General features: G+C 39.1%; 9 protein-coding genes across 9 annotated transcripts; 5 read left to right on the top strand and 4 right to left on the bottom strand.

Moving 5' to 3' along the window:
- Positions 1–92: 92 nt before the first annotated feature.
- Positions 93–672, top strand: BDF20DRAFT_816435 (ubiquitin-conjugating enzyme/RWD-like protein; the record flags this gene model as incomplete). Its single annotated transcript, XM_053077147.1, has 2 exons — positions 93–153; positions 227–672. Coding segments are annotated over 2 exons (507 nt in total), but the record flags the coding sequence as incomplete, so codon positions are not given.
- Positions 673–2195: 1523 nt separating this feature from the next.
- Positions 2196–3417, top strand: BDF20DRAFT_816710 (ClpP/crotonase-like domain-containing protein; the record flags this gene model as incomplete). The annotated part of the gene is made up of 5 exons (XM_053077180.1): positions 2196–2315; positions 2428–2577; positions 2682–2717; positions 2795–2977; positions 3061–3417. The coding sequence occupies 5 exons, from the start codon at positions 2196–2198 to the stop codon at positions 3415–3417; spliced, it is 846 nt and encodes a 281-aa protein (XP_052938249.1).
- A 1254-nt stretch (positions 3418–4671) lies between these two features.
- BDF20DRAFT_911544 (aspartic peptidase domain-containing protein) lies at positions 4672–6613 on the top strand (the record flags this gene model as incomplete). Its single annotated transcript, XM_053083836.1, has 8 exons — positions 4672–4803; positions 4898–4919; positions 5015–5085; positions 5185–5319; positions 5391–5478; positions 5561–5641; positions 5725–5733; positions 5883–6613. 8 exons carry the CDS (start codon positions 4672–4674, stop codon positions 6611–6613), a joined length of 1269 nt encoding a protein of 422 aa, XP_052938248.1.
- A 279-nt stretch (positions 6614–6892) lies between these two features.
- Positions 6893–8769, bottom strand: BDF20DRAFT_935183 (uncharacterized protein; the record flags this gene model as incomplete). The annotated part of the gene is made up of 2 exons (XM_053084760.1): positions 6893–7515; positions 7587–8769. 2 exons carry the CDS (start codon positions 8767–8769, stop codon positions 7232–7234), a joined length of 1467 nt encoding a protein of 488 aa, XP_052938247.1. The 3' UTR covers positions 6893–7231.
- A 683-nt stretch (positions 8770–9452) lies between these two features.
- Positions 9453–10568, bottom strand: BDF20DRAFT_389754 (uncharacterized protein). Its single transcript, XM_053075345.1, has 2 exons — positions 10444–10568; positions 9453–10328 (listed from the first exon to the last, which is right to left on the bottom strand). Exon 2 carries the CDS (start codon positions 10267–10269, stop codon positions 9712–9714), a length of 558 nt encoding a protein of 185 aa, XP_052938246.1. The 5' UTR covers positions 10270–10328; positions 10444–10568; the 3' UTR covers positions 9453–9711.
- Positions 10569–10969: 401 nt separating this feature from the next.
- Positions 10970–11782, top strand: BDF20DRAFT_389747 (uncharacterized protein). Its single transcript, XM_053075344.1, has 3 exons — positions 10970–11166; positions 11261–11593; positions 11726–11782. The coding sequence occupies exons 1-2, from the start codon at positions 11124–11126 to the stop codon at positions 11518–11520; spliced, it is 303 nt and encodes a 100-aa protein (XP_052938245.1). The 5' UTR covers positions 10970–11123; the 3' UTR covers positions 11521–11593; positions 11726–11782.
- Positions 11783–12075: 293 nt separating this feature from the next.
- Positions 12076–13377, top strand: BDF20DRAFT_833951 (equilibrative nucleoside transporter; the record flags this gene model as incomplete). The annotated part of the gene is made up of 3 exons (XM_053078698.1): positions 12076–12221; positions 12383–12390; positions 12506–13377. The coding sequence occupies 3 exons, from the start codon at positions 12076–12078 to the stop codon at positions 13375–13377; spliced, it is 1026 nt and encodes a 341-aa protein (XP_052938244.1).
- Positions 13378–18354: 4977 nt separating this feature from the next.
- Positions 18355–19077, bottom strand: BDF20DRAFT_833949 (uncharacterized protein; the record flags this gene model as incomplete). The annotated part of the gene is made up of 1 exon (XM_053078697.1): positions 18355–19077. The coding sequence occupies one exon, from the start codon at positions 19075–19077 to the stop codon at positions 18355–18357; it is 723 nt and encodes a 240-aa protein (XP_052938243.1).
- A 678-nt stretch (positions 19078–19755) lies between these two features.
- Positions 19756–24168, bottom strand: BDF20DRAFT_911538 (5' nucleotidase family-domain-containing protein; the record flags this gene model as incomplete). Its single annotated transcript, XM_053083835.1, has 12 exons — positions 19756–19831; positions 19916–20283; positions 20367–20442; positions 20517–20945; positions 21018–21255; positions 21329–21463; positions 21550–21611; positions 21687–21962; positions 22241–23484; positions 23560–23675; positions 23742–23813; positions 23895–24168. The coding sequence occupies 12 exons, from the start codon at positions 24166–24168 to the stop codon at positions 19756–19758; spliced, it is 3366 nt and encodes a 1121-aa protein (XP_052938242.1).
- Between the last annotated feature and the right edge of the window lie 157 nt (positions 24169–24325).

Here is a 24325-nt window from a genome sequence, read left to right as displayed (position 1 = left end):
GTAAGTTGGCAAACAGTGAAAACATCTTGCGCCTTGGTGAACGTAGCTAATGTCAACACGCTTGAACTGCTTTGTCAGTTCATCTGGACAGAGATCCACCACCGGGAATAAGTTGTTACCCAAAAGAAGACAACCTGACCGATATGGAAGCTTGTAAGTCTGATGTTGTAGTCTTGCCCATGGATGTTGGATGCTTTAGGCCAGTTGGTTAAAATGTTAGAAACAGATATCAAAGGACCACCCGATTCACCGTACGAAAACGGACGGTTCAAACTCGACGTCCAAATACCGCAAAACTATCCCTTTGATCCACCCCAAATTCGCTTTGTCACCAAGATCTACCATCCCAACATTGACGATGCCGGGCGAATTTGCGCCGATATTTTAAAAAAGGGCGTCAAAGGAGGATGGAAGCCTGCTTTGAATCTATCCACCACATTGATGTTGTTGGGTCAGCTTTTGGCTCATCCGAATCCTGACGATCCGTTGGACGCTGATATAGCCAGAGAATATCAATTCGATTACCCGACCTTTACGCAGAAGGCGATCGAGTACACGGAAAAGTATGCCAACGAAAGAATGACAACCGACGCAGAAGCAGCAGCAACAGAAGCAGTCGTCGTCGATGAAAAGGTGGAGGTAAGAAGACATGGGAAAGAGAAGGCCACATAAAAAAGCAGATTTTATTACCCCCCATGTGCAGCTTCACTGAGAGGTTTATCTTTTCTATTTTTTTTTCTTCGGTAGAGTCAGCATCCACAGGATGAAAAAGAAGCCTTGCGTCGTAGGGAACCTATGGAAGATGCCAATGTGGATAGGAAAGCGGAGGATGACATGAACGAAGGGCCCATGCTGAACAAGTCAAAGCAGTCGTCGTGCTTATCCTTATCGAAGCGCAGTAAAAATAGCCAGAATGACAGTGCTGAAAGCAACCACCGTAGCAGGACAAGCCGGCCGACAGCAACCATGGAGAGAAATGGCTCTACAAGTCTACTACTATCGACACAAACGAGCCTCCATCGCCCTAGTGCACAGGAGAGTAAGGTAGAGCCTTCCGCAGCAGAAACAGTGCATGTCATCATCCTTGATGACAGCCAACCACAAACGCCAAAGAAAGGGAATCCTTTATTAAAAAAGAGGATAGCACATCAGGAAGAGAATCCAAGCAACGATAACAATAGACAAAAAATCAATCCTACAAAAACAAAGAAGGATATTGAACTTTCGATTCGAATGGAGGCGGACGATCGTACTATCAAGACGGAGAATGCACATTCAGATAAAGGCAAAGACGAGCTTGGAAATGCTGTGCTAAAGAACGAGGAGGATAGAATGGATTCGGATCCGATAGTAAAGAGAGTCATCAGGTCATCGCAAACAAAGAAGAAAAACCAAACAGACAGTCTGTCTGCACAACTGGATAATGGAAAGAACGATCATGCTCAACGAAAAGATAAAACAACAGAGAGTGGTAAAGAGAAGAAAGACACGGTGCCATCTGTAGCCGAGGTTGCCATGAAAAAGGAAAACAGACCACTGATGCTGAAGGAGAGCTGCGATACAAAAGACACAACAGCGATAAACTCAAGGTTCTTTCACTCAGATGTTTCTATGGAATCGCAGCCATCTATCTCATCCTCCACCCGCTCTTTCATGGAAGGCTCACTCCTCGACTGTTCTTCTTCTTCTTCTCAACCACTCGATCTCGCTGAAAAAGCAAAGAGGACTTACGACGCCATAAAAGACGTGATTGTTTTGTCTGATGAAGAGAATGAAGAAGGATACGGTAATGGAAGTAATAGCTATCCTATTGTACATAGTTTGCAGTTATCCAAAAAACTCAAGAGAAACAAGTCGAGCTTGAGCTTGAGCAAGAAAAAGAAAACGAGATGATCCCGTCCTACCAAACCCTGAGAAGGAACTGACTGACTCAGCGGAATTTCCTTATCCAGTCACTGAGCCCTTCTCATGCACAACAGATGCAGGTACAAAGAATGATGATCTTTACATATTTTCGCTTTTGGCATTCATTATCCATTTTGTTTCTTTTTGTTTGTTTTTTTTTTTTTTTTTTTATCAATTATTTACATTTTATACTCTATCCTATTCTTGCTAATAACTAATATCGATCAGATACCATACTTTCTCTCTATATCACCACCGAGAAAAAGAAAAAAAAAAAAAAAAAAAAAAAAATGGCGACATCCGTTCCTCTGTTGAAAAATTTCGAAATAAATGTGTCTCTAACAGGTGTTGCAGAATTGGCTTTTAATAAACCTCAAAAGTACAATGCTTTGTCGCCTGATATGTACAAAGTAACGTCAAACTCAGAAGCGCACCCAACACAATAGCCTGCCGTTGGCAGCCGCCGCGGGGGGATTCTATAGAGTCATATCGTGTAACTTTTGGTTCTTTTACATTTGTTAGGATTGGCTCACAGCACTTCAATGGGCTGCTCGTTGTGATGCAGTGAAAGTGGCTGTTTTGACAGGCCGTGGACACTATTACACTTCTGGTAAAGAACTGGTTTTGAACGAACAACCAGAGGAGAAAGAGAAAGTAATGGAACAAAGAAAAGTAGCAACGTAAGTGACTGAAAGAGCCCGGGCTAGGTTCTACTGAAAGAAAGTGGGTTATTGACTCTTGCCCCTCACGTTGTTTGTTATAGAACTTTAGTGGAGGAATTGATTCACTTTCCCAAACTCTTGATTGCAGCTGTCAACGGTAAAGCAGTGAAAACAAAAAAAAAAAAGAAGCGCACTCACATGCTTGCCCCCGCTCTCCAATGCTAAAGTATAAATCTGTAGGAAATGCGATTGGTTTTGGTGTTACGTCTATGGCATTATGTGATGTCATTTACGCTGTGCCTGAAGCCACCTTTCATACACCTTTTATGAAATTAGGTTTCTGTGCAGAAGCTTGCTCTTCTTATCTGTTCCCAAAGATAATGGGCCGTTCTAAAGCGAACGAAATGCTGGTAAGTGAACCCTTTAGGAGGGATAGCATAAAGTCGTAGAAAGAACTCACAAGAAAAAACGACCCTCTACCTTTTTGTTTCAGCTCATGGGGCGCGTATTTACTGCGGATGAACTCTCCCAATGTGGCTTTATCAGTTGTACGCTTCCTTCTGAAGGATTCCGCGAAAGGGTGCTTGCTATTGCTGAAGACGCGGCCAAATTCTCAGCAGAAGCCATTGCCGTCACAAAGAAATTGATCCGCGATACAGACCGTGATGTGTTATTGAAAGTGAATAAAGAAGAAATGGCAAGGTTGACAGAACGTTTAGCGTCTCCAGATTCTCAGGCAGCGGTGGCAGCTTTTGTGGATCAAGCGAGAAGAAAGAAAGAAAGCAAGCGGGCAAAAAAGAAACTACAACAACAACAACAGTCACCAACACAGCACACCAGTCGACTTTAAAGGGACCATAGTGTGCTACTTTATATAATGTAAACAATCTCATTTTTATGCCGCAATGTTATTGTACCCAATGTTCTGGCCACCCCTCTTTTTTTTTATTTGCCCCTGAAGCATTCAATGCACCTTATTCTGAATTAGACAGCATATACATTAATAAGTCATTTATCCAACGTAGCACTGACAAAGTGAGAATACATTTTTTTCATGAGTGGGCAAGTGGAATAAGAACAGTTATAAGGACGATGATAATGATGATGATGATGATGATGATGATGTTGGGCTGAGTCGAGACTGCAAAAAATGTATTTATAGGTATTTCTGATTTCTTTTTTGTTGTCAGAAAGCACACTCTCTCTTTCTTTTTCTCTATTGAACGATGTGGCTTTCTCTTGGCTTTATTAAAAAAGTAACACAGTGAACAGGTGAAAGTCTCGTTTCTTTATCTGTCTATCCAATGCCTTCTTCATCTACGCGTTAGATTCACTATTTTTAAGCCATTGAGTTGAGCCACTGTTTTCTTGATCAGTGGAAACGTGTGGGTTATTTCCCCCCCCCACCAGCCTTTCATCAGGCACGCCACGCACACATACACAATCTTTTCTTTTTTTTTTTTTTAAAAAAAAAAAAAAAAGAAGGAAAAAAAAAAAAAAAATAGTAAAAACAAAAGAGATCCAAACCCCGGATAACTCGAGAAGCAGCAAACAGAATAAAAAATAAATGAATAGAAGGATGAATTGACAACATTTCATTAGAATTCATAAAGCCCCAGATAAGCCTGAAAATGTAAAAAGTTCTATTTTTGGGTATCACTTTTACTCATTTGGTGTGCTAGGGTGTTCTTGTTGTTTGTTGGTTTGTTGTTACATTCATTTGTTCACAGTTGTTCTGGAGTCACAAGAGAAAAGAAAGAAGAGATGGATGGTTATTTTTGACTCTTTCGTTTCCTTTAAAAAGGCTGTTACACACATTCACCCCCAATGTCTGTATCCCCTTAAAAAAAAGAATAAAAATCGAGAGTTCAGTTTCTTTTTTTTTTTTTTTTTTTTTTTTTTTTTTTTTTTTTTCTCTCTTTCTTTCTTTTTTACTTTCTATAATACACTGTCCTTTTTGACGGGTTTATCTCTACGTCAGCCTATCGTCCCTTTTAACTGTAAAGAGAGAGAGAGAGAGAGAGAGAAAGAAGAAAAAACACGAGTTTAGATACATAGCATCTTTTAAAGCAACTATAGCAGTCGTAGCCGTTTAGCAAAAAAAATGCGTTTTAATTTCCACAGTCTCTTTCTGACATTATTATGCACATCAACAATAACAACAACAACATTAGCCGCCAAACTCGAAAAACGATGTTCACTCAAACGAGAATCCATCACCATTGAAAATGGCTTGGTAAAGTGTTATAACGCCACATGTATACACAACGCTATCATACCTTCACTCATCCAATACTTGAGAACTAACGTCTATTTTGTATCTGATATAGCCTATTGCCAAAATCAAGATTGGTAAGAATCTCCTCCATCCTCAAAACAAAAGAGAGACGTGTGCGGAATGAAATCCATTCCTATGCTAAACTTAAATATCTTTTTTCTCTACACAGGTACACCACCACAGACATTTTCTGTCGTGTTTGATACAAGCAATTCTTTAACGTGGGTTCCATCCACTGAGGTAGACTATCCATCTTTTTGTCCTTAGCAGTGGAATTTCCATATTGGGTGGGCTTATCATAATAAATTCCCTCTTTTTTTTTTCTATTGGGTCACATAGTGCCGTAGTAAAGAATGTCGTCAACAGCAGCATTTGTACAATTCAAATTCATCCTCCACTGCTGTCAACTTGCACAAACCGAAAGTCTCTATAAAATATGACGAAGGCGTTTGTTTAGACGCACGACTCTACACTGTAAAACAATCGAGCAAAACACTCTATCGTCATTTGCTCTATTATTTACTGACATTTCCTTTTTTTTGTAGGATACCGTCTCTGTAGCTGGCCTTGCTGTACCTAACCAAGTCTTTGGTAGTGCTTATGCTGTTCATGGACTTGCTGGAGAAACCTATCGTAAAGTGAACAACCCTCACAATGACAAACCGTGTAAACAGATGATTAAAAAATGACGTTTTTGTTTTCTATTTTTATATAGTGGGCTCTCTTGGCTTGGGTGGATTCAATCCGGATGGTTCCACAAAGTATCTCACCTCTTCTTCAGCCACGACACTTTCAAGTAAGTCATTTCGCCATTGGGTGCTACTCAACTGAGAGACAGAGAGATTAACTTTTATTTTTATTTTTTTTTGGAAAAAATAGAGAGATATGGTAAAGAGAGAGAGTCTAGAATCTTTATTTGTTCTTTTTCTTTCTGCTTTCTTCTTTCTTCTTTTTCACCTCCCCTCCCCCCTCCACACACTACACACAAACATACAACGGATCCATCACTGACACATTTTTATTTTTGGAACCCATAGTCCCTAATGGTGGCTTTGCTCAAAATGGTTTCCAACAAGCTTATGGTCAAAGCTCAGGTCAATTTGGCATGTACACCAATTACAATAGCGGCACATTTTATCAAAAAAGAAGCAACACAGGTGGCGATGGTGAATTTATCTTTGGCGGTATTGACCATGATGTCTACAAAGGCGACGTTGCCTATCTCAAATTACCTACCTGCGAGGAGGGTGGATCTCCCTTTTGGAAAACAGAATTGAGCTGTGTCAAGCTGACGGGTGGTAAGGGCGAGGACGACGACGATAAACGATTTGATCTAAAGCTCGCTCCCAAGACGTTATCCACCTTCAGTACAGGCGTCCATTCTATATTGGCGCCTACAAAGCAGGCCGATATGCTCCATGCTGCTCTTGGAGATGCCCACTACGATGAAGACAAAGGTGTCTATCAGCTCTCTTGCTGTGACAAGATCGACCAATTGCCTACCTTGGCCTTTGATTTCAAAGATGGTTATCGTGTCTCCCTTCCTCCTTCGTTGTATGTCAAGAAAGTCGATGAAAAGACATGCCATACGCTGATTGGCAGAAATCTCGGTACGGCTCTCGATGACCATAATACAGAAGACTGGATTTTGGGCGGTGCTTTCTTGAACAACTTTTACCATATTTATGATTTGAGTAACATGCAAGTTGGTTTAGCCATTCCTAAAAACGGATGTGATGCCAAGATTGATAAGATTCATCATCACTAAGTTGACAGTTATCTCTAAATTATTCCCCCCCTCCACATTATACATAATTTTTTTTTCTTATCTCTTTATTATCTCTTGTATCTCTCCTTTTCTTTTTATTTGCTTTGTGTATAAAAAAAAACAAAACAAAAAAACAACCCTACTTTCTATCATCATTTGAATCAAAGATTTCTTTTTTAATGGCTTTCCTTAACAACGAGAAAAAAAATAAAAATAAAAATAAAAAATGACCAGGGCAAGCTCGGGATTGGCTGGCTGTCTTTATTGTTTTTTAACTAGTCTAAATGCATGAATTTGACAAGAAAGCGAGAGTGTCACCTCTTCAACTATTCCATCATGGTCTATTGTAAATATAGACAAGAGTTGGGGGGAGTAAACAAAACTTCAAGAAACAAAAAAAGAGTGTGGTAGAATTTCGGGCTTTCTTTTATCCAGAAAGGAAAAGGGGGGTTATTTTTGACGTTCAAGTTACACATTCATCATGCAAACCAAAAAAAATAAAATAAAATAAAATAGAAAGGTGCCGATTTAAAATAAATATTTACATACATACATACATGCATACATGCATACATACACACACACATACACACACAACGGGTAACAGAGAGGGGGAAACTAACTTTCTTCACGGTCCAATTTTGGCTTTTTGGCGGCTCTATCATTCGCGTCCTCTTCTTTCTCTCCCTCGTTTCTTTTGTTTGGTTCGCTGTCGACGTCATGCTTTGCTACTGTCTCTTCGCCTTTGATCACTGTTGCTGCGTGTGCAAGTGAAAAAGGCAGCTCTTCTGTGCCCATCGTCGGTTCTGAAGGGGGAGTAACACCTTCCGACAGAATGGTGGAAAAGGATGGCGTAGGCTGAGAGGGCAGTGTCGTACCTTGCGCGTCTGCAGGAGAATGATCTATCATAAAACGCCTCTTAGTGGACAAGGGTCATGCCAAAAAAAAACGAAAACAAAAAGTGGGTAATTACCATAAGCATGAGACGTCGTGGATGGCAGTGGTAACGCTGACTGATGCGTTACTATGGACGTCTTTTGCTGTTGTTGCAGATGCGGTTCTGGTTGTGGTTGTATCTGTTGTAGCTGCTTGTGTGGCTGCTGCTGTTGTTGTTGTTGTTGTTGTTGTTGTTGCACCTGTGATTGTTGAAGTTGGTGACTCAGTAATAAATGTTTCTTGGTCGTTCTCAACGCATTGGCCCACGACTTGCTAATCAGTCTTCGTGCACCCCAGTAGCCAATACATCGATTTAAAGGCACACCCAGACTGGCTGCTTCTCTTTCCACCATTTCAAAAGCAACGCGTTGCGTCGTCATGTCAATCGTCTTCCAACTTTTACTGATATCTTCGTTGCGCTCCCTCATGTATTTTTTAAGGTCGGATACGACGTGGATCATCGTCTTTTGAAGTTTGTACAGGCGCAGACTGGCTTCTTCGTCGCTCACATTCATATACTCTTTGGTGATCTTCTTCAGTTCGACCAGTCGGTTATCTTTCTTTTTTTGATCGTCCACCATCACTTTAGACGGTGCTGGAATACTGCGCATCGAACTGGAATGGCTTGTCGCAGGAAGCTGTTGCGCAAAAGAATTCATGTGGGCCGTTGATCCTGCTGCTGCTGTGCTTGTCAACAAAGGAAAAGGCGCTTGTGAGTTGGACGGTGAACCGACAGTCGCCGTCGCCGTCGTCGTCGTCGTCGTCGTCGTATGCGTTGGCGGCGTCATGTGGGTTGTGCCTTCCATCGTTGGTATCGAGGGCGGTGAATTTTGAGTGACGAGCAATGTTGACAATGTCCCCATGGTCCTGTCATTCGAAGCGCTGTTTCCATCCGTTGCGTTGGCATGGTACGAATGCTGGCCTAATCGGTCCATTTTTAGGTTGGCATGTGTGATGGTTTCTTTTAATGCGTTCAACTCGGTAGACACATGGGCCAACTTTTCTTCATGTGAATAAAGCTGTTCCTTTGCTTTGTTCAATTGTTGCTGCAATTCAAACACTTGATCTTTTAGCTCCTTCACAAGTCGATCGTTCTGTTCCTTTTCTTGTTGCAGCTTTTGATTTTGTTCGCATAGATGATTGTACCTCTCTGTGGTAACTGACTGTAATTTTGCCAATTCGTCTGACAGACTATCGCGTTCGCTAGCTGTTTGAGCCATAATAAATTAAATATTATTTCTATCGGTAGTATAATAAAGACGGTATATTGAAAAGAAAAAAAAGAAAGAAAGAGATTTGCTGCTATTTTTTTCTTGTTTTTTGTTTTTTTTTTTTTGCAGAGATATATACAAGGGGGGGCAAAAGATAGAAGAAAAACAAGTGCTTTTTTTTCTCTCTTTATTGCTCTCTTTTCTTTTTCTTTTTTTTTTTTTCACCAAATTATTTACTTTGCGGGATGACAAATGAAATCTTTTTTTTCAAGCAGGTAAAAAGTAAAAAAAAAAAAAAAGAGTTTGGAAAAAAGAAGGAAATGATGAAATGTGATATACCAGGGTTAGCTCCATCCCCCTCCCCTCCCTCATCTCCTTTTTCTTCTTTTTCGGACGTTTTTCGGTTGGTTTGAATACGTTTCATTAAGCTCATCGTCTAAAAACTTGATTTGATTTCCTAAAGGAACCAATCAAGGTCGAAACCGACGAAGGATCCTTGAGCTACTCACTAAACTACAGAAAAATGCGAGAATCAAACGATAGGTTCATCTGGTGAAAATACGTTGTTGTTGAAAGGGTTTACTACGCATAAACCATTTTGACAGTGATATTCTCCTTTTGCAATCGCTAAGGATATATATTGTTCACGAGTCCGTATGGCAACACCACTTTGAAAACAAAAGCAAGCGGGCTTTCGAATGGAGGGATCCAATAAACGGATCGTGCCCTAATGACATTTAAAGTACAGTAGTCCGCTTCCATTATCTATTTGCATAAATCAATCACAGAGTTTCAGTGGGGACGGATAATGGACACAATTTGATAGTGTCACCTTTTTCCGTCTACCTTACATAAGGGGAGAAACGAAAAGGAAAAAAAAAAAGGTACAATGGACCAAGTGACTCAAAAGAAAACCAGCTTTATTACGAAAAGGAAAGTACAGAGGCAGCATTATCGATAAATAAAAGCTTCTTCTTCTTCATCATGACCAAGTTGGAAGCTAACGCGTTTCGTGCTGTTGCTGCGACGAGTGGCTTGAAATGCAAGTTCAGAGTCTGAATCCGTCATCGCCTTCTCTTGAGACTGTTCATTCATGAATAAGTCTTTAAACATTGTCATCAGATCAGTGAATGATTTGTAAAATTCATTTGCTTTATCTTCGGTCGTCGTAGAAATGGAGGTGGATGAATGGCTCTCTTTGTTAACAGACAGCTGTGGATGTCTTTTTTCCTTTTCTTCCTCTTGTAACTGCTGCTGCTGCTGCTCGCGATCTTCTGTCTGGATTTGATATTCAAAGTCTTTGATATATTTTGCATCCAAATGAATTTTAATGATATGCTGTCGTAAACGATCCACGTCGCCTTGAGGAAAGTGCTCCCAGCAACAGGGGCAAGCGTGTTGAACTACAGAAGTAGGGCCGCGGAAAGATTGATAGCGATAGACTTTTGATTTGGGGCGTCTAGTACCTGCAAGTCGCTTGGGTAAACATATCTGATGGAAAAGGTCCATATGACTTAGAAGCGTAGGTGCATGCAATAATTCATCACCACAGATAGGACAAGCGTATTCTAGATGAACAGTAAGGCGGTTATCCATGGTTCATTCACCCGTATGGAATCGTAATGAATGAATGAATGAATATTTGGAGAAAACAAAAATAAAACGGTTCTATTTAAGCTTCACATGTTTTTTCAAAGAGGCTCTAAGCGACCCGTCTCTTCTTGCCAATCTGGGTCAACATGGAATAACATTTTGGTGTTCTTTGTGGTATATATGGACTGTATGTGTTTGGCGATAAAGCCCTACAGTGTATCCATTGTTTGTTCACTCAGTTTTGTGACGCTCTTTGTCAAAGAAACACGTGAGACACTTGCCCTACTGTCACCGGTCGGTAGGAGGAGTTTCCTTTACACATGCTTGTCACTCTGGTTATTCGAAAAATAGGGTGAAATAGTCGAGCACCCTACTTTTTTTTATTGTATTTTTTCTTCTCTGTTTTCTTTGCTGACTTTTTAGCCTTGTATAACTTTCTCTTACGCTGTTTGTACTGTTGATTGATCTGCTCCTCTATTCTTTCCATCCACTACTTGATCATTAGCTTTCTGTAGTTGTCATAAGCATGAACAGTATTCTCTTGAAGCGAGGGTACTTTTTTCCTTGGACTTTTCTCAATTGTGCTAGATACAAGTCTTTCTTTACCTTGCGATATGAATGGGTATCAGAGAAGAGGAGTGGATTGATGAATCGTTGATTTCAGCACATCTCGAGAGAAAAAAAAAAAAAAAAAAAAAAAAGAGAGATGTCATCTGCCCTAAAGACTTGGTTTTTGTTGTTGATGATCCGTATCAAAAGAATGCAACAACATGGTGGACTTTTGTCGACTGTTTTACACGCCGGTGATAACAAGTAATTGATAATAATGCAACTCACGCATAGCAACCCTCTACCCGCCTCTTCATCTATTCCACAAGATCTACGCAAACGCTTTCTTTCTGAATAGACACATGCAACTTTTTTTACTTTTGCTCGCTCGGACCAACCAATAGAATGATCATCCATCAATGTTATATCAAATTCCTGATTCTTTTAATTTTTTTGATCTGTTTCGGAGTATCCCCCACTTTTTTACGGTTTCAATTTTCCCTTTATTCTCTCTCTCCCTTTTTCTCTTTTTTTTTTTTCTCGCTACTTTTCGATAATGGTAAATGCAGTAGGGAAACCACACACAAGGGAGGAGACCACGCACTTGATAGCTCATAGAGATTCAGCTCGACATGGTTCATGTGCCATGGATGACGTTGCTATCATTGACAAACACAAAGTTGTTTATTGGGTAAGCAAAAGTGGGTTGAGAAAGAGAGCGAGCTAAAGATAATCAAGAAAGATATCATTGAAATAAAAGTACCCTCACTAGATATTTCTCATCTATGGCATTGCAATGCTATTGCCTTGGAATGGTAAAAAGCTTTTCTTTTTGTTATCGATTCGAGAGAGAGCGCTGAAATCACCCTGCATAAAACATAGTATTCATTACAGCGTCAGAATATTTTGCTACACGGTTTTCTCGAACAATATATGAAGAAACGTTTCAAAATTATTTCTCGACTTATTTCACCATTACCAATCTTTTAACCTTTGTTGTTATTCTATACATGCAGAATAAGGTACAATAGAGCCCATCAAAGCGACGAAAGAGACAGAGAGACAGAGAGGATCTAACGTTATGTTTTTGGAGCTTAGTCAGGGTTTCAATTGAATTCCTTTATACCCGTTTTTTTAAATACGCTTGTCTTTGGCGTTCTTGCAGTAACAGCAATGATACCTGATGCAGAAGGTATCAGCTATTTTTCATTCATCATGGTGTTGATTGTTTTGACGGGAGTAACGACTAGCTTCTATCAAAGTTCGGTCTTTAGTGAAGCCAGTAGATTACCACCAGTTTATATGCAAGCTGTATTAAGGTAAACCCCATGGTCACAGAATCACCTTTTTTTGAAACGTAATTTATTGGGTTGGCTTCAACATGTGACCCTAAACCGTTTCTGATTATTATGCCTCTACTGTCATTTCTCACAAAAAAACAAAACCTCTTTGATCTTGGATCGGGTCTATATGTTATCAGTGGGCAAGGTAAAGAGGGAGGGAGGGAGGGGGCACGAGGGAAGGGGCGAAGGCACATCGACATCTGTTTTGTAACTGTGCGTGTAGAGGTCTCTTATGATATCATTTAACACGATTTCGATAGGCGTTGCTGGTGTCATCGTGGCTCTTTCATCGATTTTAAGCGCATTGGCTGGAAAATCGACAGTGGAAATCGATATGGACAAAGACTCTATCAATCGCTCTGCCTTTCTTTATTTCTTATCCGCCTTTCTTATTACCTTGGCCGCATTGATAGGACGTTTGATAGTCATCCGATTGCCATTTTATCAGTACCATATGAATGCCTCGAAGCCTGAAAACAGCCTGTCCATCACCGAAGAAGCAGAAGTGGAAGCAGAAGATGGAGCAGAAGAGGCCCAGCCTCTCCTCCTTCATGAAGAAAACAGTGCTCGTCTGTGGGCCGTGGTCTGTAAATTGAGCCTTTTCATTTTTACAGTAGGTTTCATCTTTATCATCACACTGATGTTGTTCCCCTCCGTGACCTCATTGATCAAATCCGTTCGAAGAAGAGAGGAGAGCCATACTGGCGGACGCTTCTTTGACGACGATATATTTGTTGCTTTCCATTTCTTGCTTTTTAACATTGGCGATTGGGTAGGACGTATGATGCCCTTATGCAAATGGTTCACCATCACCCAAATACATTGGTTAGCCGTTCTATCTGCCTTACGTACCGTCTTTATACCCTTGTTTTTGATCTGCAATATCGTGGTGACAGGACAGCGGAAATGGCCCGTGCTTATTCAGAGCGACTTTGCTTATTTCGTCCTCATGTGGTTATTCTCTGTTACCAATGGCTGGATTTGTAGTCTCGCCATGATGGCGGCGCCCCACCTAAAGTCGATACAGACGGCAAAGGAAAAGTCCATGGTGGGAAGTATCATGAGTTTCTCATTGGTCGTGGGGCTGGCCATTGGCGGATCGCTCAGTTTCGCTGTCAGATCTTGGGTGTAGATGCTATATACCATTTTAACAACGATGCCTATTTTTGCCTGAATAATGTCTTTGTCATTTGATGAAACACGTGTATTATTGTCAAAAGGAGGGGAGGGGAAAAAATGAAAAAAAAAAAAAGGATCCACGGTTTCTAACATTTTTCGTCAGAAAAATAGTTGTGGTTGGCTCGTGGTATATTTAATTTTCATCTCTTAGCAGCAATATGAATGAGTGTTAAAAGGACAGTGAAAAATGTTTGCCTGTAAAGACTTGTGGTTTTATTGTATGTGTCATGGCGGCGATACTTATAGGTCATTCCTTGTCTACTCGTCATGGCCTGTTTCAAGCGGAGGGAGAGGGACCACAACGCATGTCATATTTCCTGTCGTCACGTTGCTTTTGGATGCATTTTCCTATGGTTGGTACGCTGGAGAAATCACTCTCCGATTGATTTAGTTTTCGGCAAAACTGGTTTGAAGTTTTTCCCACTTTGTCTCTTTCCTGTGAAATGCTTTGCTAAGCATGTATAATGTCAGGACCCGAAAAAAAAAAAAAAACCTAGAGCATACTATTTCTTCTGCTGCAACGGATCGACGGATCTACAAAACTCTCAATAGAAGACTTTTTGACAACGCATCTATTTCGTTAACGTCTACTTATTGCCCATTTATACTTGAAGAAAATTGGTTTATTAAATGCATGGATTGCACGATTAAGAACCAACTCGCCTAAAAAGGGAGAGGTGTTTATATACATGAATAAAGTGATGAAAAAAGAAAGATAGAATGAACGCCGTAGGGAGTGGCATTGTATGAGGAAATGTGGGTATAGTAAACTGTCATGTTAAAGTATATCAATCATAGAGTATAAAATTACATAAATAGGGTACAACGAATCAGTTATAAAAGCACGCGCGTCTTGTGTTTCGTTCCTTGAATGCTTTTGCTCAAGAACGATGTCGCATTCGCATCATGATGGATGCGTGTTCGTTACGTCTTTTTATTTTCGCATTATTGGCTGTATTCTTGGCTACAATTTTATCTTGCTTGGGGTTTTCAATGATGGCTCTTTCAGGTTCACTCAAAAATATACTGCCTAACGCGGCTGGTAAATCAATTGAATCTTGAGGTCCTGCTCGATCGTATTCCTCGGAGCTATGAGTGTACCAGACAGTATCAATGTTTTCAAACCGGACTGATTTGGAAGATGTGGATGAAGTACAACTACTTGTACTGCTTCTACTACTACTACGACTGCTGCTGCTGCTGTTGCTTAAAGATGAAGCTGGAGAAAACGATGATGGATGACGACGAATGGATTTTGTTAAACGGCGCCAGCAGCGTGCAACTGAGATATTCGGATGTGTTTGACTGGTAGATAGCATGTTTTGTTGTTTAGATCTCAATAAAATAGGAGGCCACAGAATCTGCGTGATTTGAACAGAATTGCAAAGAAAAGAACGATAGAGATGAGTGAAGGAATGAAAAATAAAACTTGACCCCCTTTTATATAGGCAGCATATGACGGATGCATACGAATAAATATGGCAGAGAGTATAGTGAAACATATTTTTGGGTTTCAATAACGTCTTTTTTTTTTTTTTTTTTTTTAAGGGCAAATATTGAGGCCCACACTGGTCCCTTAGAAAAAGACTCACGGGTGCTCTTTGTTGGTTTGTGTGGTTATGCGTGCAAAATGCATGGTGAGTAGGAGATTGTAAATGGAAAATGAAAGCGTGGAAAAAGAAAAAAATGATCGCCCCGCCTGCCAAGGTTTTTTTTTTTTTTCGCGACTATTGACACGTATTTTTTGAACCCAGGAACACTTGACTCTTTTCTGCTGAAAAAGATGATCACACCCACCCCGATGTCCCAACAATTTCATAAATAGAATTAGTAAGATGAATCTTTCATGATCTACCACAGCTAATTGATTGCATATCTGTAAATGGTCATTGCTAATAGAATTGATGCAACAATAAAATCGTTTTCATGTAAAGTAAACAATTCGCTCTTCTAATCAAGTCCAAATAAATTTGCTAGAGCAGACGTTAGCTTATGGCTTGAAACATTTTTAATTACTGAGTTGTCTAGAACCAAAGAAGACTCTTATCCATATTTGAATAGAGCATAAACAAATGACTAAAATACTTTCAGCATAAATCTGGGGCCATCCCTCATCGCACTCCACCTCTCTTACCGAACTGTTGTTTATACCATCAGCAGATCTAAGCAAAACTAAGCTTGTTCCATAGGCTGCTCCCTTTCGATATACGGTGCAAATTAATCATGAAGTCGTTTAGAACAACAGAATCAAAATTAATAGCCTGTTTTCCAGTCCCTTTGTCTTTTTGCTTTTGATTGCTTATACAACATTTTTGAGCGTGTGCTTATTTTTTGATCTTCTACCGTATAAATTTTTCTTTTGAGATCATACTATGATATTCTATTCTTCCACCTCTTTTTCTTGAAGTCTTTACTTTCTACATATTTTTTTTTTCATTTACTATTTGCATTATAAATATAAAAAAAAGGTGTTGATGTTCTAGCCTACTCTCTAGAAGAGTAGTTGCCCAGGCAGCCCCCACGAGGAGAGACATCAACATGGCTGCCCATGGGACTGGTTGACATTAACCTTATGCTACCGGCTCACGAGGAACCGACAGACACCTATTTCAGGCAAGTGGCAACAACCAGCATTACACATGAATAGAAGGGCCATCATTGAACAATAGGAGTACTAGGCCATCTACACAGAGGAAACCAATTTAGAAATCAAAGCTACTGCAATATTTGTGCTGAGCTGATTTCTGAGTAAAGAAAAAAGAAGCGGAAATTCAGAAAAATGAGCGCCTTTATATACTTTTTGAAAACAATTATAACTCCTTTTGAAAGACTGCTTTTTGACCCAATAGAAGTCATACAAATTGGTCTCCTATTAAAAGACTGCTCTTCTGCAGCTAAAGTATTCATTCACAGCGATCGATTTTTGCATTTTCCCCTATCTGACCCAAGAGTCTGAAAGATGGCGATCTTCTATTTACTCAGGATGCCTTGACTTCTATAATTCCACCCTCTTTGAGGAAAAGTTGATTCAGGGTGATGCTTTCCCTATCATTATTAATGCCTTTGAGGTCCCTCTTATAAGCTTTTTCTATCGATGCTATACCAAACATGAATATGCAAATTTAATGTATGAAATATGAGGGTAGGATTTTTTCCAGTCAATGGTTCTTACGCTGGAATTTGAGTACTTGAGATTAGTTTCTAGTGCTATTTCCGATGCGCAAGAAAAGCAATAAAAGAATAAAAAAAAATCTTTACTACGAAAGATTTGTGTGGCGTCTGTATAAAGGATCAAATAGTAACGAAAATGGGCGTGAGATTTGAAAAAGGCAATCTACTCTATAGACAGCATCATTTATAAAACGAGCCAGACCATTCTAAGCGGTTTATCGTACTTTTGAGTTTATGTGTCCATCGTAACAATAGTGAGTCTAGACAGAATTGGAAAGGCTGTACCTGAGTGTACTCTAATACCAATATGGTTTTCCGACGAAATTCATATCCTATCAATAAAGTACTGGAGAAGCTCAACATTTATTAATCACGAGTACATTCACTTATTTTCTGCATAATAGTCATACTTTAGGGCTTCCATTACAATCATTATCGATAATAGACAAGTAGCACGCGCACACATTCATCAAGTAGGCAAATCTCGCATAATAATACTTACTTGAAACGAATAATTAATGACTAAGCGGATGGTTTTTGAGTTGCCTTCTATGTATATTTATTGACAAGACGAGTACAAGTCACTAAAACTAAAGTGCAGCTACTCGATTGTATTATTCTAAACTATTGGCTTTCTTTTCCTTCGGCCTTTCCTATTAATGCATCTTAGTCTATCGCTTATACGCTTTTGTTTCAATTCATTTCAACCCCCCTCTGGAATTTCCAGATCAACAGCAGATACCTGAAGAAGAAAAAGAAAAAAAAAAAAAAAAAAAACGTCTTCCTGCACTTAAAAGGAATCATTTTTCATTATAACAATTGAAAAATGAACAGTTGGCTATATTCAAGCTCCCAAAAGGTTGAAAACTTAAACATTTAAGTTATCTATATGTATATTTGATACTAGTATCAAGGGAAACATTCTCTTGCTATAAAGGTATCCTTGCCTATGTAGTACGGTTTTCCAAAAAAAAGCCAAAAGAAAACGACAGGTTCCCAATGAGTATACTGAAATCTAAAGTTGAAGCCTTCTTACGATCCTACCGTGATTCAAATTTTGACTGCCTCCACGCCTGAGTCAAAAGTCTGCGTATGCTATTCTGCGACTTAGAAAGGATCTAGCGTACATTCTTGATACATTTGAGTTCCCTAACAAAAAAAAAAAAAAAAAAAAGCAGCAAGCAATCAAAGGATGGCTATGAAACGAAAGCTGTAAGGCCAATAACAGGCAAATAGCAACAGAAGGACAAATGAGTTACATGTCCATTATATTATGCCAAGTCATCTATATCTTTATGTTCTAATTACAAGCAATTCCCGGTTCTCTTTTTATTTGGAAAACTAAAATAACTGCTCGAAAAGTATGTGGAGATCCTTGAGCTCAAGAGTGTTGCTTATCATGAACTCTCTGTGAAGTTACTAAAGTACTTCCAATGGATTTTTAAAAAGTCAAAAGTTTATCTGTTTGCATTCGTTGATACTGCATGAATACATTTGCAAATAACAATGTTTGACAGTACCATGTATGTTTAAATACGAAAAATATTTATGGGAAGGGCGATTTGAATGGCATCTACACATAAAATAAGGTGCTTAACCAATCCATCATATCTGTTCACAATTTACAAATCATGTTTTTAACTATTTCTTTCCAAGTTTTTTTACTTTTTCGTTCAATGAAACAGTAGAAGGCGGAACGTTAAGTGTCGCATCTCCCTTTTATTACTATGTTAGAGGATAAGCTATATTATGAGGGACTTTATTTCTTTTTGATAATCACAGGTGGTTGTAAAAGCATTGCTTGATAACCTTTGTAGTATTTATACAATCCCCTCTTTACAGTGTGCATATACTGCTTCAAAGATAATTTGTTCTTATTGTTACCATCATGACTATAACTATCCATATTATAACTACTATGATATGGGGAACGATTTAGTTTCCTGGGCCCTTTTACCGTTTTCAATGCACTACAGCTGAAACTTGGTGCTGGAGTTATGATCAAGTCTGGTGGCGCTGTTAATGTTGCTGGTATTATGTTTAATAATAAATCAGAGTCCGTGGTTGCTAACTGGGTATGAGAAGGTGTCATTTGCTGTTGTTGGTGAACTGAAAATGACGATGAAGAGGTGATAGTATTAAACGAGTGATGGTAATGTTGTCGTCGATGTTGTTGTTGTTGTTGTTGTTGTTGTTGATGATGAGACAGTCCACAAAACGTGCATGCTTCCTGCTCATAGTAATGATTTCGCATGTAAAAGCAATCATCTTCTTCTTCATCTTCTTCTCTTGCTTCTTCTTGCTGCTGTATGGGTGTTGAAGTTTTTGACATAACATAGTAGTGGCGATAGGGAGGCTGATTGTTGACACGAGTCACGTTATAATTGAACGTTACTCTTGATGGTGCCGGTGACCACAATTGAAGATTACCTGTGAACGGTGTAGTCGATGTATCAGGTAGACAGTAAACATCTGTAATCATTATCTGTTTGTGAGTATTGAGTTGCAGTTGATATTTTTCTTCTGAATAATCCTTTCGTGGTTCAAGATGATATAGCAGAGAAAATATTCCTCACAACAAAAATAAAGCAATCGCATTTTTATTTTTACGAAGAGTAATAGCTTAATCTTAACGTTCTTTTCAACTTTCTGGTCTTTATTGAAATCAAGCAATGTCCTTATTATGAGCGTAAGCTTAACTGTTGTTAACTATGACTTTTAAGTAGGATGTTGCAACTGTGGCAGCAGAAACAAATGAATTGATCCGCTTGCTACTGTTCCTGGTGCTGCTGCTGGCGGAAAAATTCAAACTCATCGGTGTTCACCCCAATAAAAATCATGATGTTCATGCTTCGACTCCACACTGACTATCATGCGTAAGGTCTCATGCTTTAGCTAAAAGAGGTTTTCCCAAAGAAACCGCTATAAATAACTTTACATAGACATCATGATGCTATTCATCTTTGAAACACCCAAATTCTCACTGACGTTTTCTGTTTTACTTTTTATCTTTGTCTTGGGTTTAGTTAACGACACTCTTATTCCGATTGGTAGGCCAACTCTTTTTAAGTGTAATTAAGGTAATGTAAAGTCGGTGCTTTTGTGCGAGATAAACTATTAATTACAGTTATTACTAGATTTAACAAATAAATATAACAATCTATGAATTCACAATCTTAGGGTTCTGAATAGGTAGCTTGCCTCCAGTATCAATGAGATTCTCCACTAGCCGTTCGCTATACGAAAAACAAAAGGTTACTACTTCTGCTTTCAAAGGTATATACTAAATAAGCTAGAAAAAAAAAGCAAAGTAAACCTACTGAGGTAAATAAGTACGATCTGGATAAAAAACGTAATTCAATGACACATTTTGCAAATGCGTGATATTTGACATGTAAATATCAGCGAACTTTCGGATTTTGTTTGCAAAGTAAGACGGATTTTGATATGTTCGAAAAACACTTCCGAAAGACCGATTGAAGGCTGTTTTCAACCTAAGACGTACAAGTCTTCTTTCCGCTCGCCATTCTGCAATAAGCGAGTCTAACTCTTCTATAGGATAATCTTTTCTCCACGACTGAGCTTCGTTGAGTAGCTTCTCTAATCCTAATAGCCATGATAGAGTATGCCGGTAAGCCGGTTGATTACGTATGTTGATCTCTTTTTCCAATTCGTGAATAATAGCGCCCTAACATAATAGCAGCAAATTCAAACCATCAGTTTACAATTTTTCTATTCCAGTGTGTTATGAGGTCTAGTTCAATACTTTACGGTGTGCCAACCATGCTGAGTAGTCGCCTCTATCAAATCTGAAAACACATGATCCCCAAAATAAAGTACTTTTTGTCTACACAAATACAAGTTTCAAAAATGAGCAATAATGGATGTACGAGAGATGGTTACAGTCATTTTTTTGTTTACCCAGTGAATCCTGTCAATTGTGCAAAATCTCGCATATTTCCCCCTTGATATATTTCCCCGCGTTCAAATTTTTCCACAGTCGTCCAATTCGGCTCCAAAACTCTTCTGAATGGTCGATGCGATCGATAAAAATCCGGCTTTCTAGCCCCCACAATAACACAATCGAACAGATCACGCCAATCATTGCTGGATGTCAGGTAGCTCATACCTTTCTCTATAAAGGCGGCTGTACTATTGGTCAGTAAGAATGTCTTTTTCCCATGCTTGCGCAAATGTTCCAGGTAACCCACGAGCTGAGGTGCACGTTCGAGATAAGAAGAAATATCCTTCATGATTTCCAAGTGCAGCGTGCCACCAATACCATGAGTACCTGTATGTAGGATTCTGGCAGCTGTGCTGACATCATCGGATAAATAACGAGGATGGAAGCTTTATTTTTGGTTGCCTTTCTTTTAGTACTGCTACATTACTATATACATGTGCATTTCATTTTCATCTTACTTCATATGGTGGTCCTTAAAATACTGAACTACGTCGCTTAAGAGAGTGGCTTGAGGTATAGAGAATAGATCATTCAACTGAAACATATTTGTGTTGAGGTAAGAGGGCGATATATGACGTCCTTTGTGCACTTCAATTACTTCATCAATGTTACGTACGGGTTGGCGACCGACATGAACAGTATTCAATTGAATATTTGCCATATTGTCTATTTTCATTAGCCAGCCATGATTGACATCTAGACCCGAATATTATTCTTACATACTTTAGTAAACCCGATAAGCAATAGCTAGTCACTCATTTTTGCTTACCATAATGAAGCCCTCGAATAGCAAAGTTAGGATCAAACATAAAACCTTTAATAGGTTTGGGATAATTGAGGATATCCACCAGAATATCACGCAAGGAATTGTATATAGTCAAAGATAATTTATCCGTATAATTTGCTAACGTATACTACTGAAATCAAAGAAAATGTAAGTTTTTTATCTGATACGGATAGACTGTTCTTCAGTATAGATTTTTGCAATACTTGCATCGTAGTCAAATCCGTATATCTCAATTTTTTGTAGATTAAGCTCATTATTGATAAAACTGCAATGATATGAATCCGGTTGTTAGTGCTTCAAGTTTACTCAACTGTAATCAAATGTATTTTTCTCTCTTTACACTTCGTTAGGCGAGGTGTACCCAATGCCACATATTGTGTCAGTCACCTCAGCATTAATGTCGTTGCCTTCATTGTCTTTTATTTGCAATTGATAGTTTTCGTTGCTAGTGGCAAGTTGCTGTAATGGTGGAGGTAAAATTGCATTCTTACTGTCAGAAGCTGTTTTCAATTTTAATTTATGGATATGTTGAAGCTTTTGTTGATGGTATCTGTTTTTCAAGGTTTCTATGATACGTCGGCCTCCCTCTGCGGGAGCAGCACTACCATGATATTGTCTATGAATGAATAATTGAAGTCTAAAACGGATCATTTAAAGAATTCAGGCATACATAAAACAATAAAACAAAAAAAAAAAAAAATGAGTATAACAAGAATGCCAAAAATACCAATGAAGGTTTTTATGATGCAAAATTTATGCAGTGGAAGTGTGCCATATTTGGAAAAGCATAAAATTTCATCCTTTATTTTTATTAATGAACAGCTATTCATTTATTTTTTTGATGCTGAAGCAGAGCTCCCTTCATCTTGTATATCTCGCTTTCTTTTGATTGACGCTGAATCAGTACTATCTCCTTTGTCACCCATGTCATTTCTACTACTATCACTACTACTTTGCTCACTATGTTCCGTGATTGTGTTATTGTTATTATTTTGCTCACTATTGTCGGTAGATGCATTGTTGCTACTATTTTGCGCCCGATCGTCACCCTGCCCAGACTGTGTTTCCAATGCAGTAGTTGTTGTAGTAGTTGCTGCTGCTGCCGTATCGGCTGACGACGCAGAGTCACTTGCAGAGGAGCTGCTATTACGACTGTTGTAGCGATTACGATTCACAGCAAGTAATGAACCCAGGAAATAATTGCTCAAACTTACGGCTTGTATGATTCTCGCTGCACGGAATATTGAGCTATAATTGTCTTGCTGAGTATCCTCTACCGTCGTCCTGCTGGATCCAGAGTTGTTATTGTCAGATGCATTGTTTTCATTGGTACTTTTACTACTACTATTGCTTGTGCGTCCTGCAGTTGAATCATCTTGTCTTAATATTCCTGCTACATTTCTCAAATAAGGTACAGTTGATTCCAACAGATTAGCCATCTCATCGACGACAAGGGCAAGTCGATGCCGTTGGTCAGAAATATTAGCCATCCTTTCTCGTGATACGTCGAGAGTGCGTAATGAATTTCTACGTGATTGCTCGTGGATTCTTCTTTCCCCCTCGGGATCCTCTACTACTGGCGTGTTCAACAAATGTCTAATTTCGTCAAGGTAGGCTAGAGTTCTCGCAAGTCTGGTTTCGTATGTATTTTGTTGATCAGCCGGGCTTCTGGATGTCGCTGACCGGCTACCCATAGTACTAGTGCCTCTATTCATACCATTGTTGCTATTACCCTCTAATAGCTCTGATAAACCTTCTTCCACAGCTCTTCGTAAGTCTCCCGCTCTGTCATAACGGTCTCGCAACATTAATCCTCCTCCCGCTCTGGGCCCAAACGATATACTGTAGTCACTTGCAGTGTTGTTGTTAGAATTAAGAGTGGTATTGATGGTATTGCTGCTGCTATTGCTGAAAGTGGGTCTTAAGGATGAGGGTAAAATACCCTGAGAAATTCTTCTAAAGGGATTTCGATTTGCGGGTAGAGTAGACGGTAATGTAGTGTTTAAACCATTTCTATCATTATTACTGTTGCCAGTCGTACTATTTGCGTTGAGAGTATTGCTTCCATTAACATCGTTGTTAAGCGGGGTTGGTGGGGTAGTGGATAAATTAGGAAAACTGAACAAGTTGGAGAGAAGCTATCAAAACAATAATTAGCAAAGATGAATTCAACTTTCATTATGCTGCGAAACGATTCTTTTGTTCTATCTTACATTATTCCCTCCATTACCAAAATCAATGAGGCTAGCGTCAACCGAAATGACAGCGTAACCAGATCGAAGCCTTCTAGGACGTTGAGGATTTTCAGTAGTTTGTCGTTGAGGCTCGTCTAGGAATAAGTAGCGATTAGTGGGAGGTAAAGGTAGGAAGAAAGTTTCCACATTCAATCACTCACCATTGGCAGGGTTATGAGGTGCATCCAAAGGTCTTATAACTAAATGGATGACTTTACCATTACCCAAATTTTCTAAGTATTGAGAAGGCCGACATTCGTAAGATGAATTCCATGTTTATCTATAAACCTCCTTTCCATCTGCATTGAAGTTACCGTAATCCAATAAATTTTTGTCATCACTCAACACTCTGCCCTGAAAAATTAATCTTTGTCTTAAGCTATCAACATCAAACAAAACTTGAATTCTATTCTTCAACTCCAAAACTGAAGCATTCCTGGGAACAGAAACCGATTTTGTTGGTTGTTGGAGAGACTTGATGAACAACTCAATAGATCGGCTATTGTCATCGGCCGATCTGTCTTTAGAGCTGCCACTATTATCACCGGCGCCGTTATTGTTGTTACTATCGCTAATACCTTCAGGCATTTGATCTTTTCTAATAATAGCAATTAATTACAAAATGGGAAGGAAAGTACAGAGAAAAGAAAGAGAGGAATCAAAAAAGAAACGATGAATAAGGATACAACAAAGATTATTCCTTGTGTCATTTTATCTGGGTTTTTTTTTTTTCCTTTTTTTTTTT

This window comes from Mycotypha africana (genome assembly GCF_025528875.1).
Source record: "Mycotypha africana strain NRRL 2978 chromosome Unknown BDF20scaffold_3, whole genome shotgun sequence".
NCBI lineage: Eukaryota > Fungi > Mucoromycota > Mucoromycetes > Mucorales > Mycotyphaceae > Mycotypha > Mycotypha africana.
This window is presented reverse-complemented; position numbering and strand designations above follow the sequence as displayed.

What these genes read in the sequence shown, in the direction of transcription:
- BDF20DRAFT_389747 (XM_053075344.1), top strand. Translation starts at nt 11,124, where the DNA reads ATGGTGGACTTTTGTCGACTGTTTTACACGCCGGTGATAACAA. An exon ending in TTACACGCCGGTGATAACAA is followed by an intron (nt 11,167 to 11,260) that starts GTAATTGATAAT and finishes CTTTCTGAATAG; the next exon opens with ACACATGCAACTTTTTTTAC.
- BDF20DRAFT_389754 (XM_053075345.1), bottom strand. Translation starts at nt 10,269, where the DNA reads ATGGACCTTTTCCATCAGATATGTTTACCCAAGCGACTTGCAGGTACT.